Genomic DNA, 16,694 nt, shown 5'->3' with positions numbered 1-16,694 from the left:
TTGATTTGCTTTCATTGTCTATAGTATATTGAACTTGTAAGAAGATATGAATGCGTTTTCTAAATATTACAGTTCCTGATAAGACTTTCAAAATCCTTTTTACTAAAAGCCATGAAACACTATATTATTCACTACTCCACAGTACGGACTGCCTTTGTAAAATACCAAATTGTGTCCCTCAGCCTAATCAGACATTCAGTTCAAACAGGCATGTGTCAAAGATCTAAATTGATCAGTATTTAAAATACAACGAACATTATAAGATAAAGGGTGAGACAGCAGTATTCTCCTGGGACAGTTCAATCAGGACAGTTGGCTGCAAACTACCCATAAGCTTATATTGCTGTTTAAACAGTCCTAGTTGAAAGTGAAGGGATGTTCATTTGTGACGTTTCTTGGGATATGTAAATTATGAATCCAAAGGCGTACTGGCATGTTTCAAGGTTGTTGGTTTGATTCTGTCTTGGACGCCTGACTATGTGGAATTTGTATGTTTACCGCATGTTGGTATGGTTTTCCTTCCATCTTCCAAAGACGCATGTCAGAGTTTAGATTTGTTACTTTAACTTGTTTTTGTTAATTTCCCTTCTCATTGTATGATGGCTGCCCTGTCAGGAGGAATTGGGGTTCCTCTCTATTCTTCGCCTGGAATCGGTGTGGCCTACTCAGCTTTATAATGCAGGTGAAAAAGCATTTCAGTAACTTCTTACATTTTAGGAAACAAATCGGATTTGTAATTTATGCCATGGTGCTGCATGTGCATTTGAAATTTAGAAAGAGGAAAAAACATTTACTTGTATGTACAAAATCACCGCAAGACAATCACCAAATGAAGTTTGTATTCCAGATATTATTTCTAAAAATATTTTGAAGCTTTGCCCTCAGTATTAATAACTGCGACAAGAGAATGGTCACTTTCCTGACAGCACTCTTATTTTGAAACCATCTGGATGGAATGGCTCTCTGTGCATATATACACACATACACAGCACAATTCTTAGGGCAGAACTAAAGGAATAACTCCTATTTACAAAATCTTAAAACTACAAACTCATACTATTCACAGTACAAGCTAACTTACATTGCAATGTGATGTAAGTACTGTATATACAAGTGAAGGCAAAACCCTTTTTTTAAAAAGAAAGAAGTGATTTGTAATTTGTCACTAAGGATATAAATAGAAATATGTTGCATGGGTATTATATTACTGTTTACATACTGCTTAAACAAAGAACGGCAATCTTCTGACAAGTCTAGATGTATTGTTTAAGTATTGTTTTATTTTAAAAAATCATTCAATAAACATTACAGAAAAATATTTTGTTAGGTACAGTAAGTATTACTTTCAGAACTTTATTGTTGTTGCCCATACTAATGACAGAGGAATGGTGATCCACTATAGATATTTGCTCAGATTAGTACAACAGCGGTATCTTGTCTGCTTTGTAATAGGAAGTTAAGCTCATACCGTATGATATTGGTACATATGGTGTGGTTGTGGAAGAAGAGCCGTTTTATAGAACACTGGTTGGAAATGTGCCATGCTGTACAGGTCTGTCAGCCGACAGAGACATAAAAACTCATTAAGATGCAACTGAGAATAAGGGAGCAGAACAAAACAATGAGGAGAAAACAGTATTGCATTACCCACCTTGAATCACTTGCTAGGTTCTTGCATTCCTGTTAGGTTATCGGTTGGATGCAGCGAAATTATAAAACACGCGCAGATCCTGCAACTTTAACTTTAATTTTTATTTGTGCAAAGAGTTGGAACAGCATATACAGTATATTCCTCTTTGTACACCGCACACCATATTCAGACCCTTTATTTGCGGAATCTACAATATAGCCTCCCCTGATTCAGCTACTCCTCAGTTGTGAAACGTTCACATGCACATTATAAGATAATTTTTAATAAGGCAGGTTCTTATTAGTGTATTAGTTGAAATAATCTCACCAAAACTAAAACTGTTAAATTGTTCAGCAATTTAAATCCAGTACTACACATTTTACAATAAATATCTAATTTCATACAAAACACAACAGCAAATGTATGGTAAACATACTTTCATAATTTCAAATAAATTCACACATTTATGCCCATGTATGGTACAGTAAGGCCACTGGACAGTTACAGTGCGTGGAGCTTTAGGATATACTGGATGGTCTCTTGGGAGTAAAAGGGTAGTGGCATAAACTTTCCAGGGACAGCATTAATCTTTTTTATTCAATTTACTTGTGCCTGGTAGTTACATAGCTTGAAGTATCAAAATACTGCAACTATTTTAATAACGTTATAAAACACAGCAACAATGGAACAGTAAATTTATTTACGAAGTGCCTGTACACTGTCAGAATAAATAGAATTACAATGCATCAAAGTCATGGTCATTGCTGTCAATAACCTCCGGATTCATCACTCTTCCCATAAAAAGAATTGTTCCTGAAAAACAGATTAAGAATATTAAGGAATTTCTGCCTGAAAAGACCACTACAGTAAATGTTTCTCTTTTCGCCTACTACTGTATCATTTATTCTTTGTATAAAAAGAATAGTTTAAATTATCTGAAAGTGGTACTAATTCCAGTAATTAAACGTATATTCATTACCTTTTAGCAGCACTTACAAACATTAAAAGGCTGCGAAGCTCACTTTTTATCCGATACGATAGCTTTGTAACAGTCTAGTAATACAACCACTTTCATAATTTTTTGGGTGTTATTAAATGTAATGTTCTGCTAATGCAACTCTTCTCCTACAAAACAGAAGTACATCACAGCAATAGCACTAGAAGAGACATGAACGCCATACAATGTGCCAAAGAGCTCTTACCTGTCTTTCTGGCCCTGACAATGAAGAAGAATGGGTGATCAGCCATCACTTGTGGGTAAAGCACGAGGGTTCTTGTAAGAGCAATCATCCCTATAACATTTGAATTAATACTTTAAATTCATAGCACAATAAAAGGCCACCAGTATCGGAAGGTGACTTTCTAATTAAATGCATTGGCAATTTTCTTCCACATTTCCTGAAGCACTATTGCTTCAGTGCAATTACCTTAAAAGGAAGATAAACTCATCTAGCAGAAATGAAACCTTTAGCTCTGTATCTCCAGAAGGGGGCACTGTTACCATTCGTCTTAGCGCATTCATGACCTTGACTGCTTAGCTTCCAGAGTGACCGAAATGAAAGACTGCTTGTTGTAATGCAATTATAGATTTGTTTCAGACAATGAAAGAGTGGAGAAGTTTAAAGTACCTGTACCAGCAGCTCCTTCAGCTCCTTCTTCCGTGACTTCGAGAAATGCCTTTTGAACAGCTTTTCCAATGAAAAGATCTTTCTCGCCTGTGTGTGCCACAAGGATAGTGTTATTTTGCAATCTAAAGATAGTTACAAATCTCACAGGTGTTCCGAGTTCTTTTGTCAGTCTGAAACAGTCTAAACCAAATGCTCTTCTGGACAAAATGTAAATGCAAAATGTGACAGGTATTGATTTGCAGTGTAGTTAAAGGGCCAAATATAAAGGTTAAAATACCCGGCTGAGCAAAATAACAATGTTTACTTAATTCCATGCATTCAGAAAAAATTTTAAAGGCTACCTTCAATTAAAGCAAATTTGGTCTTGGTACGGTATGATGTATAGATAAGCAATTCTAGCAATTTCAAATGTCTTGTTTTAAGGTAAATATGATGAGATACAAGGCAAAAGATAAAACTATGCTATCTGCTATACACCACTGACTGAGTCATAACATGATGCTACAGTATTTAAAAAAAAATACACAATGTGTCCAGCAATTTATAACCCATTTCTCAAATTACAGGACCAAAGTGCACGTTTCTCATTACACAGCTATCAGGAAAGCAAACAGTGTATGAAGCGCAAACAGTACTATCTTAGGCACTGGGAGGTTTTAGACCACGTAAAATGCACAATTAGAAAGGTGTCATACCAGTCATAGCTGAAAGATCTGCATCTTTAGTAAAAATATTTTTAATGCCAAGATCTTGCAGGGTTTCCTTCAGGTCAATCTTCTGCTCTATTTTGAACCTGCCAACAGAAATAATGAGTATGAATTGCAGAAATTGAATAATTTCCCTGTCTTCTTCTGCTGCTCACACAATCTGTTAGAATTTCTAAAGCTGATTTGCACAAATTGTCTGCGTTTTTCTGCAAAGCCATTCCTTTAACCATCGAGGGCAATGACAGCTCTTTTATTTTTAGTGACAGCTATTAGCATTTAGATACTGCAGGAAGCATTCAGCTGAAATCACGGAGCGCATCACAGGGCAATTTGTTTTCTGCATTTTTTTTTTACTAGGTTTGAATTAGACGGCACTAAGCCTATTTAGCTTTACACCTTAAGAAAAATAAACCCTTGAAAACTTTCACTTGACTATAGCAAGAGCAATAAGGCGTAGGCTTACCGTGGCAAGTATACCTCTACCTTCTGCTTTTTCACTGCCGCTGCCCATTCCTCAATCAGCTGAGCTTTAATAATTGGCTCCAGTGCTGCTAAAGGCACTTCTTGCCGGGGAAGAACAATCATCATGCTCATCTCCTCTCCCTCGTATGGCATTTCCAACACCTGATAAACCCCTCCGGCCTCCGACGTTCCATCACTAAACTCACCTATGCAGGAAACAAACTCAACTCAACTCAGGTGGCCTATTTCTGTGCACAGGAAAAGCAGAGCAATTTATAGAACTAAAGAGCTTATCTCCTAACGCCAGACAACACAGGATGCTGGACTTTTCCCTGAAATCTGATAACATTCTTCTGTAAAAAAGCATTAACATAATTGTTTTACCATTTAACATTGTCTTTTCTTATTAATAGGACAGTCACGAACCTATCTGATTGCCGTACAAAATCTTAATTAAAACATATGGTATACTTTCGAGTACTGGAGCACAAGGCTTTTCCTGAAAAAAAATCCCTTATCAGACAGCGTCTTTAAGTGTTGTGGCAACCTGGAGAGCATCACAGATGCACAAGACAGACATCAATTAATCTAGTCAACCTGACTTTAGGAGGTAGGAGGAAATATGTATTCAGCTTTCCAGCATTTATTTTTAAGTTTATGTCATTATATGTAAGCATATTATTACTCAGACTCCTTCAGGTGAGCCATTGAGCACACACCTTCAAAAACATTTTGACGATGTCGCCCTGTCTGACATCTGTAGCAGAGCTGCAGGTGAAATGAGCTGGATCAATATGAGCACGGAACAAAGGCTGACCCTCTCTCATGATAGAGTGCACTTTTTTAATAAAAAATAATTGAAGTCCTTATTTTAATTACACTCAATTTAGGGCAAGTGCCTAGTATTGAATGTAATTAGTTTAAGGACCCCACATGATGTTAATTCGTCAATGCTTCCTGTAATTTCATTGGAATCCACTGACAGAGCAAATGTGAAATGTAAAGCACACTGCAAAGCAACGACTCCAACACGTGGCCTCTTGTATCTGAAACAAAATCCCAGAACACAAGCCATTGAGGTGATATATGTGCTCAACATACTTCGCACTGTAAGTGTGCAGCCTATTTATATTCTGTCTCGAAGGAACGGTGCTTGATGCATCTGTATACTGAGGAGCCTGATCAGTATGAACAATACTTGGCATGCCTTCAGCATTCAGCCTCATTGCTCTGCTCACCCACTGCTTCTGCTAATTAGTTTTGTGAAGGACACTGCATTACAGAAAACAATCTAGAAGCTACTAATGCCAACCACTTCTCAACAACAGTTACATGGCAGCATTCTAAGCCCATGCACTATTACACACAATACAGCTTTCTGAAAGGTTTTTTAATACTGCTATTTTAATCACTTAAAACTGTCATATTAGGTATTACACGAGGAATGCATGAATTAATGTTTCATGGGTACTACAGCTCTTGGAGATAGATATATTTTAATAATTCTTAGATTCAACACTTTAAAATTTCATGTTCTCTGGCGAGAGTTTTTTTTTTAGTCTACATGCAGGAGAAGCAAAACAGTTAGCTGTTCTCGAAGACTGCACTGCATTGCAGTATTTCTCCACAATAAGAGGCTTCAACAAGGAGTAGAGGGAGGCGTTGTGAAAACACTGTACAGTACAAGGTAGCAGGTACAATGCAGGTCTAAACAGTTCAGTGTCCGAACCGATAAGAAGCCCTAAACTATCATAACAGTTAAGGGCACATGAAACACCTTTCACGCAGGAGATCAAACACCTTATCAAATTCATTAAACATACAGTACACTTCTGTGGTGAGAAGAAAAGTCTATTGGATGGGACATTCAATTAACAGGGGTCCATTGTAACTGTGTGAATTCTGTGACAGTCTGGGAAGACTTACCATAGTAAAAATCCCCCTGTTGGTACATCATGAGCGTTTGGACTTCATTGCCATCGTCCTTTGTGAAAGAGAAAGTGCGGGTGTGCTCTGGTCGAAACTGGTTTTTCCAATTTCCTCGAAAATAGATGACGTTGATAAGCGTGAGCCTAGTCGCGCTGTTGAAATCTTCTGCTGACAGAAGATCGTGAATCTTGTCTGTGAAGAAACGATGTATGTTACTTTATATTCCTGTGCAAATTCTGCACATATTAAGAAGTACGTTGAGTTTTCGCAACAACAGGGCTTTAATTAGATTAGATTTTATCTGTTTTTTTTTATTCTCCAGGGGTAAGGCATAAATTTAGAAAGTGTTATTTAGCGCTGTCAAACTTTCTTGCTCATTTGCAAACTATCTTTTGACCTTGGATTGAAAACTTAAAGCCTTCTTTGGGCTCGATTGTCGATGACAACAAAAATAACAATAATAAATCTACACTTACTCTCTGTGTGGTTTTCTACCCATTGGTTAATGTGATTGGCCACAGCAGTGGACTGACTGAAGTCCACCGTTTCGATTTCTGCTTTGAAATATTTCTTCATCTTTTGCAGGAAGTCTTCGTTGAAGTGGATTCCGGTCTGAAGAAAGAGAGAATTTGCCAGTTTCAGGACATACTGGGTCTCATCAGCCTCCAGGGCCCAAGTCAGGTTCTTCAAGATGAGAAGCTCCTCTCCTGGTTTACAGTAAGAAAAAAAAAATGACAGAAAAAGTCAGGCTCTGTTACAACCTAAACTATTTCATAGTTTGTCAAGAGATCGGTAATCCCAGATGAATTCTAGAATTAAAATGTTTTTCTAATAATACAAACTATTTCTCAGAGTCCTGTTATTCTAGAACAAGTACCTCCATAATTAGCACCCATTTTCACCTGCAGTTTTCCCACAGTCCTCTGCTTTAGATAGATAGATAATACTTTATTAATCCCGTAGTGAAATTGATGAGGCCCTGAGTGAAGGGCCCTGAAATTTAGGCCCTGAGTGAAGAGTAAGCAGAACTACCATCTGTGGAAGTGACAGTCCAGTTGTCTGGCTTGTCTGCTGATAGTTCCATTCTCTCCCTCCTGCAAGACTGCTCATTTTAATATGGCCTGTCCCCGTATTCACTCTGCATTCTGGCTAGATAGCTGGGAAGGAAGCTGAACTCACCCACTTTTAGGTTTCCATATCCCACTGCTTGTCTGATTTCTTTCAAAGCCGGACCACGGGCCCCAAGCTCTACCATTCCTAAAGCTACCACAATGCTGAGAGGAGAATAGATTATGTTTTCTTCGTTTCCCACTGACTGCAGTTGGCGGTACAGCTTCACAGAGAAATCGGCAAGTATCTCATCCTGCAGGTCTGCTTTCCCACATATGACTTGCAGCAAAAGCAGAGGCAAGATTCTGAGGAAAAGCATGGCTCGGGAGACTTCAAAAACCTGTGAAAGAGAACAGAGGGGATACAAAAAGCAGCTTCAAACAACTTCCCCATTAGTGTTTGTCAAAAGCAACTTTTTGTATTCAGCAGACGATTCCATCATGTCGTTCTAGGGATTGTTTCGTAAACTATGAAACAGCCATTCTTATTCTCTCAGTAGTTAGGAGAATCATGAAGTTTCTTCCCTCGAGAAATGTCTACTAGATGCTTTATTTAAATCAAAGTAATGCTTTATTTAATCTCTGACCCAGATGCCGAGTCATAAATCAGACACGTTTGAACTCCTCCTAGGCACGGGCACATATCCGAGTCTCTACTTATCATGCGCTTGCCCTTTACAAACACAGTGGAATGCATCTTTTAGTCCCTGTTGTTGCATTGCAACAATAATAAGACATATGAAACAAGAAATATGATTGTGTTTGAATTCATGGGAAGATGCACAAGATAAAGACCCAAACAACTGTTTCAGGTGTCCTCTACAAAACCAATGGGGTGACACTGATTACAACCGGGACGTTCAATAGAAGCCACAGGATCATTAAAAATGCATGAATCGCTTTTGTAGTTGATTATTTGCAGTTCACTTCTATGTTCTGCATAATGCTACACAAGCATTTGCTTTTATTTGAGGCTTCAAAACAGGAGGGATGACCTAATGCCCTCCTGGGTACTATGTCCACGAAGAGGGTAATGACCCATATAAACCACCTAAACAGCCCATCAATACTGAAGCCAATGGTGTAAATTCTGGGACTATTGTTCCCAGTGGCACAACATTCTGCTACAGTAAAGCACTGGCATTAGACGTAACCTATGTCCAACATGTTTAAGGACATATAATTACTAAAATGTATTAAATTACCCACATTTCTAATAATGTCCTTTTTGGAGAAAGGGTGATCATACATTTCTGATGAGCTTACAACCAGAGTTAGATACTTTTATTTTCCCAGCCCAAGGTTTTTTTTTTTAAATGTTAAATGTGTATATGTTATGATACATTGTCGAAATCAGCAAACAGGTCGATCGATATATCCACAGCGGGGGGGATTGGGGGCAAAGAGATCATATGCATATACATGTAGATATTCTAAATTTCACCTGATCAATGGCCTGCAAGATTTGCAATAGTCTTTCTTTCAAAAGGGGTAACAAAAAAAGTATAGGATAAACAAGTACAGGATTTTTTATTCCCATTATTATTCACATTCAATAAGCACACAGCCTCCAGAACAACATTTAGACCATTTAAAAAGGGCCGCTGAGGCTCTGACGAACTGAAAGATACTTGGACGGAGTAAGATAAATACAGGCACTGCCAAACGCCACTCGACCTCCCCCCATTCCCTTCGCTAATAAGTAAGGCGGCGCTCTTTGGAGGAGGTGAAGTTATCAGCTCTCACTTGCTGCCCGTTCAGGCCACAGAGTTCGATCTCTTATCCTTCTGCAAGCAGGAATGCATTACGCGGCCGTTTCGTCTTTAATATCTTACTATCCATCTCGCGTTCTGAGAAAAACATCCTGCCACAGTGGCTTCAGCGTTTCCCCTGGTTCTTGGAGGCTCTGTTAACCTGCAACAGAGCAGCAGCCTCAACATTTGTAGTTTACGCTAGTTCATCTGAGCTTCCCTCCTGTAACTGAAGCCTTCCATCAGTGACGTCCCACCGGTGGAAAACAGACAGTTAATTGTGAAATAAACCAGCGCAGACAGCATACCTGAAAACAAGAAGCTCTCTTATCCTGTCCTACGGCTGACCTTTCACAACATCATCCAGAATTTTACAGGCAGAGGCCTGTTAGTGAAAACTGAACCATTAAATCCACTTGGCTGATAAAAATATTCATCCTTAATCCATTCTGGAAAAGAACGACAACAACAACAAAAAAAAACTCTCTACCAATGAAGGGATAAAAAAGAAAAAAACACAACCTGTCATTTATGGAAAAAAAAAAATAAAAAGTCAAAATGAATTTCGAATTTTCTCCCCAAAAATGAAAATCCGAGAAGATATGCCTTTGAATGCCTACAAAAATCCTTCAGCAAACCTGCATAATGCTCTTTTGTATAAATCATCAGGTGTAGCATGTATTATTCTAGATCATTTATGATCAACAAAGAAACAAGTAAAATAATGGTGCCTGATTTTGAAGTCAGAAAAAAGTTAATTTATTAAATTGCAGAATAAGCAAGCTTCCCGTTAACATCAATGTTATGCAAGTATTAGTGAAATCCCAACTGTTCTATCCCTGTAATCCCTTATACTAGAACTGTATTCCATGTTGTCATACAGTGTCAGTGCTTTTCCTATTGATTTTGACCAAACCTTAAAGGATTCAGCTGCGATACAAGATAAATACTTTGCAGCAGAAAATGAGCAAAGTTTTGAAGTTCTTGTTGCCCTGCCAGCACAAACCCAGCTTAGAACCTAAGCATCATTTTACCTTCTTTTTTCTTTCGATTTATGGATTCACTTATTGTACTACAGATCATTTCATGCTCTTCATAAACGGTAGAACACCTCTTGTTTTCTACAAAGGGGGAAAGCCCATTTCTTGTACCAGAAGCCTTTTAAATGATGGAAAATCTTCACCAAAGCCTTGGGGTTTCAGGTTCAGATTCTAGCATTCTAATAAGGTGGATTTCATATCTCAAAGAACTCCTCTTGTGCAGACTCTTGGTTCCTAATGAATTAAAATGCAAACACTGATTTCTGTAGAACTGAAACAAAATAGTACCTAGACTAAGCGAAGCTAAAAAAACAAAACCGGACCACTTTTCTGCATTTGAACACTGTGGCCAGCAAAAGCTTTCAGTTTCACACAAATCCTTCAAGACAGCTGCTCCTGGACCAAAGGATTTGGCAACTGTGTTCCGTTTTCATTTGTGGAATTCTCAAAGATCAAATACAGCATATTTTACAGACTTCTTCCTTATAGGTCTTTGGGATGTTTTCCCCCTTTCTTCTTAATCTGTTATAACAGAGGGAGAAGAAAAAACAAAAGAGAAGACCTGCCCATAGGCCACTTTTGATTGTGGTCTATTTCATGCTCAACTGACAACAACAACAGCTGAGCACTGCCATATAGAGCTGTCAACTGCAATCACTGTAATCTTTGCTACAAGGGCACACAGAGGGATATAGGAATGCAGGATTTAAAAGCTCAAAGTTTGTTGCAGGAATTACACCAAATGTGACTTTAGTGCTCTGACAGGGAATAACCTATCTCTCATAAAACATCCTCTAAGCCTGGAAACGCACTGGTCTGTTTTAATGGTAACAAAAGCCAGAAGAGGGACATATGACCTAAAGAAAGATACATCTGTTAAAGGATGGAACTGTATAACAAACGTATTGCATTTGCATTTGGTTACTTGTTAGACACAAAACATTATTCACCTTTCATCCCAACACCTGCGTTTGCACATGTCATAATGTGAATATCTGTTGCCCACATATAGTAGTAGTGAATATTACATACATTTTATATACATAAAATGTAGCCTGTTTTTCTTAGTCTACTCAAACAGTCTTTCGGAACTTGGTCAATACAGAATGTTGATCATTACAACACGCCTGGACTGGACCCTCTTATTGTTCTAGAATATTTTTTATACCTACAGTAGTATTATCACAGCTTGATTGATTAAATCCAATATTTGCAACAATATCCTGTGAGATTCTGTACAATTCTGAACAGACTGATGTTAAAAATTATTTCTACATTTTTGCAGGTATAATCTCTACACAAGATTACTGTAAATCTGCAGTCTGATTTGTCTATCATACTACTCACTCCCCAACCCACACACATTCCTCTTTTTTGGGGGTCTGAATCGCATTGATCCTCATTAAAGCAAAACTGTTTACAAATCAAAAGCAAAAGAACAAATTACATCAGATCAGTCTTAATTACTCTTTTGTCAAGTCAGGGTTAAAGGGTTTGCTCTTTAAAGCACAGGACAAAGACTGAATAGAGTTCATTCTTTGAAAAGGAAACCCTAACATCCAAACTCTTCTTCTTAAAAATCCTTTTCAACACAATGTTTTGCGTTTTGAAACGAAAGGCCACATGGCAAAGAGACACACCAAAGAAAACCCATTAAAGAATTATTTACAAAAATACCAAGATCTGTTAAAAATGAATAAAAAAGATAGGTGTTAGGACTCCATTTCACCTCCTTTCAGCAATGGCTTCCATGTGCAGAATAGAGCTGTGGAAATGTGGCCTCCAGCATTCTCTGGGAGCTGCTTAAGATTTGGAAAAGAGGATTTTGCGATACACTTTTAGAGACAGAGAGACTCTTGAGGCAATCTCAACCCTTGCCATTTAAGGATTACAGAGGACAGCTATCATAGATTTTGCAGTGCTGTCTGCATAAACTCCAAATTACAGCTTTTGTTCTTAAGGCAAGCACTTCGGTCACAACATGGGAGGTTACTGCCGTCTGTCCCAAGAAAGTAAAAAAAAAAAAACAGCTGGAAGGATCACTTTAACACAACACCAAACGAAAATAAATGCTACAGATTCCAGTCAGAGGTACAACAAAGGATAAACAGCATAAACACAGACCACAGGCTTGGGCAGTTGTGTCACTCATTGTAGATTAGCATTTGCAAATACAAGGTTTTTTGTGCAGACGTCTCATTTCAACCAGATCATGTCAAAGGTTAGAAAGATTTTCCACCACATATTGAAAAATTGCCTATCGCAGCTCACTCCCACCTTAATCCATACACCTCAATGTGCTTACTGTATTGTATATTAAAATCAAACATGTAATGAAGAATTGTCATGTTACAATCCTCCCACATACTGCAGATGTCCTACTTCAGTGCTGCACATTATTATACCGGACTCATTCCTAGTACCTGGGATGTCTATAAGGCCGAGTGCAAAACAGGCTAAAAGATTCTTTATTCGTGGAATCTGACAATCAAGAGTGCCGACAGCAGCACAAAAAAAACAGCAATGGACTGTTTATTAATTCACCACAGAAACCAACAGAATAACAATCAGGTTTTCCTCATCGTAGAAAAAAAGAAAAACGTTCTCAGTCCGACTTAAAAAAAAAGCTTCAGTCTTCTCTACCGCACATCTGTTCGGGCTAATTAATCATAATAGCTCTGATTCTGTAATGAATGAAATGCATACATATCCCCATAGGGTTACCCAACTTAACCCCTGTCAATCGTCAATTGACGGCAACCTGCTTTGATCACCGTTGCAAAAACCCTTCACCATAATTTAGATTCTCCAAAAAAAATTGAGAGTATTCTGTACACTCCTGCACAATCTTATCACAGCAGGCAATCACAGTGACAGGTCCGATCCACAGATTTAACAAGAGGTAGTGGAGTTTTCTTATCCCAAGTTTAGGAGGAGCAGGGAGGGCCAGTGTAGACAAATCCACAGTCTATTACAAGTCCCATCAGTTTCCTTCCCTTACTTGTTACCACATTCCTTCTAACACCAATCTTATCGTACCGAAGATGGGAAAGCACCTCCATCTTCAGCGTTCTGACCCATTGCTCATTATGGGCGTTACTGACATGATTCAGCAATGGGAAAAGGAGACAGGAATAAATCGATATAAACCATCATTCTGCATCAGGGGCTAGCATGACCATTTTATTACAGCATCGGTTCATTTAATTTATTTCTCAAGCAGACGCGTAACTGAAATACTGTTGAGGGTAGGGCTTCCCCATGCAAGTCAAGAGCACAAGGCAACTGCTCGATGTTACATTTCTAAAAGAAATTCTTCAGCAGCTTATTTTGAAAAACAGCAGTATTTTATTTGATTCCACGGCTACATTGGAAAGCAGATTCCTTCACTCTTCAGAATTATTTAGTTTTATTTGAACTTTCTATCTTACCTTTCTAATACATGTCCCCTGACCAAACATCACTCAGGCACATAATGATCATGCCTGATGCTGGATACGTCATTGTTAAACAAAGTTACTTTTAAATTAAAAAGAATGTATTAACGCATGCAATGCTAATTCAAGTGGATGCCTTAAATTTGACCTTTTTTTTTTCCAGGCCAACATTAGTTCTTCATTTAGATGATACCAAAAAACAAACACTGAAACTTCACTGATGGTAATGCACCTACTGTATATACTTAAAACATCACCAAATACAAGAAGGTGATATGGGATTTTTTTTCCATTCCATGACATTCCTTCTCCTTGTGATCCTGAATGCCAATGACAACAGACTGTCCTTCAGAGAGATGCAAAAGCAATTAAACTTTGAGCTACATCTCTACCGCCTCAAAGCATAATAAGCCAAATCGTGTGCAAATGAATTTGATGCAGTTTCATAAATTTACTCCAGACACATACCCGTCTTCTGTTTGTGTAGATGAATGCGCCATTTTATGTTGTTCGGGGCAGTGTGATGAAAGGGCTCATCTGGGAGATTAAGTTAAGCTTTTTTTCGAGCAACAGCTAGGAGGTATTATTCTGTGCTTCCTGGCACCCTTCTGAGGAACATTCTAAATAAACTTGATTTTCGTAGCCCCACTTAAGTTTGTTTAGCAAAATTAATAAATAAACCACAGGATTAATTAAATAAAAGGTCAACGGGAGCTTTAGAAATCATTAGAAACTCAATATGTGAATATTGCTAGGTTTTCCAAGCAGCCCATACAGCGGTAGAAGATATTTATCACTAGAAATGGGGATAAAAAAGGCAATTCAATCTCTATAAGAAGCAAACGTTGTTTTAAATATGACCAGACTTTAGATCGGTAAGGCAGGGCTTAATGTGCCAGGGTTATAGAAACCCACCTCTTTAACAAAGCATGCATGTCTCCTTGGACTTTTCTGTGCCTGAATAACTTTCTTAGACACCAGTGAGAGCTGTGCTTCAGAGATTTAAACAGTAATTGGATCTGCTGCCGTTTAGATTAATTGAGCTGAATAAAAGACTTGAAAGCTCTGAAAGGGATGTAGTGGCTTTTAAAATACACAAAACCAAAGTGTTGTGATGTTACATTGGTAAAATACTGTATGCAAAACAGCAATTCATGAAAAGAATAATACTAAAAAACCTGAAAAAGAATCGATAATATATTCCTAAATTATTTGGCATAATCAATGACTTGATATATGTTTACTGTCACACAGTTTCACAGAAAATGAAATGGTTCTAGAATTAAAAATTAAAATAATTTGATATCTTTTTTTTTCTGTAACGCAGGGGCACTTCCGTCCTCTGCCTGCGCACAGATGGAAGAAAAGCCCCTACTTGCATGTGAAGATTTAGTCGGTATTAACATGACGCAAATTAAAGACCTCACAATGTTAACACAATGTTCCGTTTTTGTTACGCTAAAAAGGAAACTGCTCAGTGATTTTATTAACGACATTACACTTAGCGAAGGTTCAAGTCGAATCCACGACTTCTAGGGGGGGAAAAAACATTTTTTTTATCGTAAACAGATTGGTTGCTTATTTTGTGAGAATAATTTTTGAAGGTGTGAAATCCACACCCGTGCTAGGAGACACGCCAGAATTAAAAGAACTAAAATTTATACAAATAATAAATTTCTCCAACAACGTACACACCAGCAAGGACAGTAACAAAATAAAACAGTATTTAACTAGCTGCTTGTTTGACACGTACTGTATACTACAGGATTTAAACTCGCATACGTACATCAGAATAGTGCGATTCAGGAAGATCTTGTGAATATATGTTCTTGCCATGTGGTTATATACCAATTTAACGTATTAACGTTTTACACCCAATTTTACGTCTCACTTTTTACTTTTTAGGTGGATTATCTACAGATCACAAATGCCAAGACGTTTAATCTTTAAAAATATACATTTACAATGTCACGAGAACGTCGGCTTGGCAACGGATATATATATACAGCATTTTACATAACATACACAGCTTTTTACGTGAAATGTAAGAAGATAAGAATTCGGAAAGCTAATTCGTTCATTTGTATTTTCTCTACGCCATTCACGTGTATCACGAGTTTTAATATAAACTACCCAGGAGTCATGCACACCGTCGGCTGGTACATTATTAATATTAGATTCGGAAAATAACTTCACACACAGGAACACACAAGAATAGGTATCAGGAGAACAAAGGACCACTTTGCTATTCGCAACCCGTCTCTCTTGGTTACTAAAAAAAAAAAAGGCAGATTTTAGTCATTGCACAGCTAGTAAAAAAGAAAAACCCCAAAAGCCAAGAACTGGAGAGAAAAATAAACTTAGCCCTCTAAGAATAAAAAAAAAAACCCACAGACACATCATTGACAGCGATGCTTCAGTCAAACGGATAGCGATAATGACAACATGTTGATTCGTTTCAGCACAACGAATTAGGACTTGGTTTGACATTATAAGGCATTTAAATCCCTTCCTTACCAAGTGCTATTCTGCTAAGGATGCTTAGCTACAGTAGCACTCCGCCTCTCGGTGATGCTTATTCCTTTTGGACGCCGCGGCAGGTTCAAGACAGACCTAAATATTTTCACAGCCCGACCCCGCCTGCCTCCATACCCATTGGCTACCTCTCCCGTCCTACCTTCACAACACGCTAGCCTTTATGCTAGCGGTATTTCCTCTAGCTACTTCGAACTGCGAAGGGGTGGATTTCAGACCTGTCAGTGAAGATCAATCGGGCTGCTATCGCGTAGTAAAAAAAAAAGAGGGCAAAGAAATGCATGATAACATGCGAAACCCGCTGTAGTCAATGAGCTACCCATCTGTGCACTTTATTGGCTGAGAGGAGTGTCACTCACTGTGAGGGGGCGGGGACGCGGAGGTGGCGAAATGCTTTCTGGTAGTTGTAGTTTTATAGCACGTAAAGCGCCAATCTTCGCCGCATTAGAAAGGCTCTCCAAAGACT

The 16,694-nt window shown here is 38.2% G+C and overlaps 1 protein-coding gene across 3 annotated transcripts; it reads right to left on the bottom strand.

The window, feature by feature from the left end:
• Positions 1-1,734: 1,734 nt before the first annotated feature.
• serpini1 (serpin peptidase inhibitor, clade I (neuroserpin), member 1) lies at positions 1,735-16,502 on the bottom strand. 3 transcript variants are annotated; one of them, XM_088618631.1, is made up of 9 exons: positions 16,371-16,502; positions 7,536-7,806; positions 6,833-7,063; positions 6,354-6,548; positions 4,429-4,633; positions 3,954-4,051; positions 3,259-3,345; positions 2,833-2,922; positions 1,735-2,443 (listed from the first exon to the last, which is right to left on the bottom strand). In XM_088618631.1, exons 2-9 carry the CDS (start codon positions 7,783-7,785, stop codon positions 2,367-2,369), a joined length of 1,233 nt encoding a protein of 410 aa, XP_088474757.1. In that variant the 5' UTR covers positions 7,786-7,806; positions 16,371-16,502; the 3' UTR covers positions 1,735-2,366. The 3 variants fall into 3 exon arrangements, with proteins under 3 accessions (XP_088474757.1, XP_088474747.1, XP_088474766.1); XM_088618621.1 differs by having other exon boundaries at positions 16,211-16,440; XM_088618640.1 differs by lacking the exon at positions 16,371-16,502 and adding an exon at positions 15,480-15,592.
• Positions 16,503-16,694: the final 192 nt, after the last annotated feature.

This window comes from Lepisosteus platostomus, chromosome 2 (assembly GCF_059453375.1).
Source record: "Lepisosteus platostomus isolate fLepPlt1 chromosome 2, fLepPlt1.hap1, whole genome shotgun sequence".
Lineage (NCBI taxonomy): Eukaryota > Metazoa > Chordata > Actinopteri > Semionotiformes > Lepisosteidae > Lepisosteus > Lepisosteus platostomus.
This window is presented reverse-complemented; position numbering and strand designations above follow the sequence as displayed.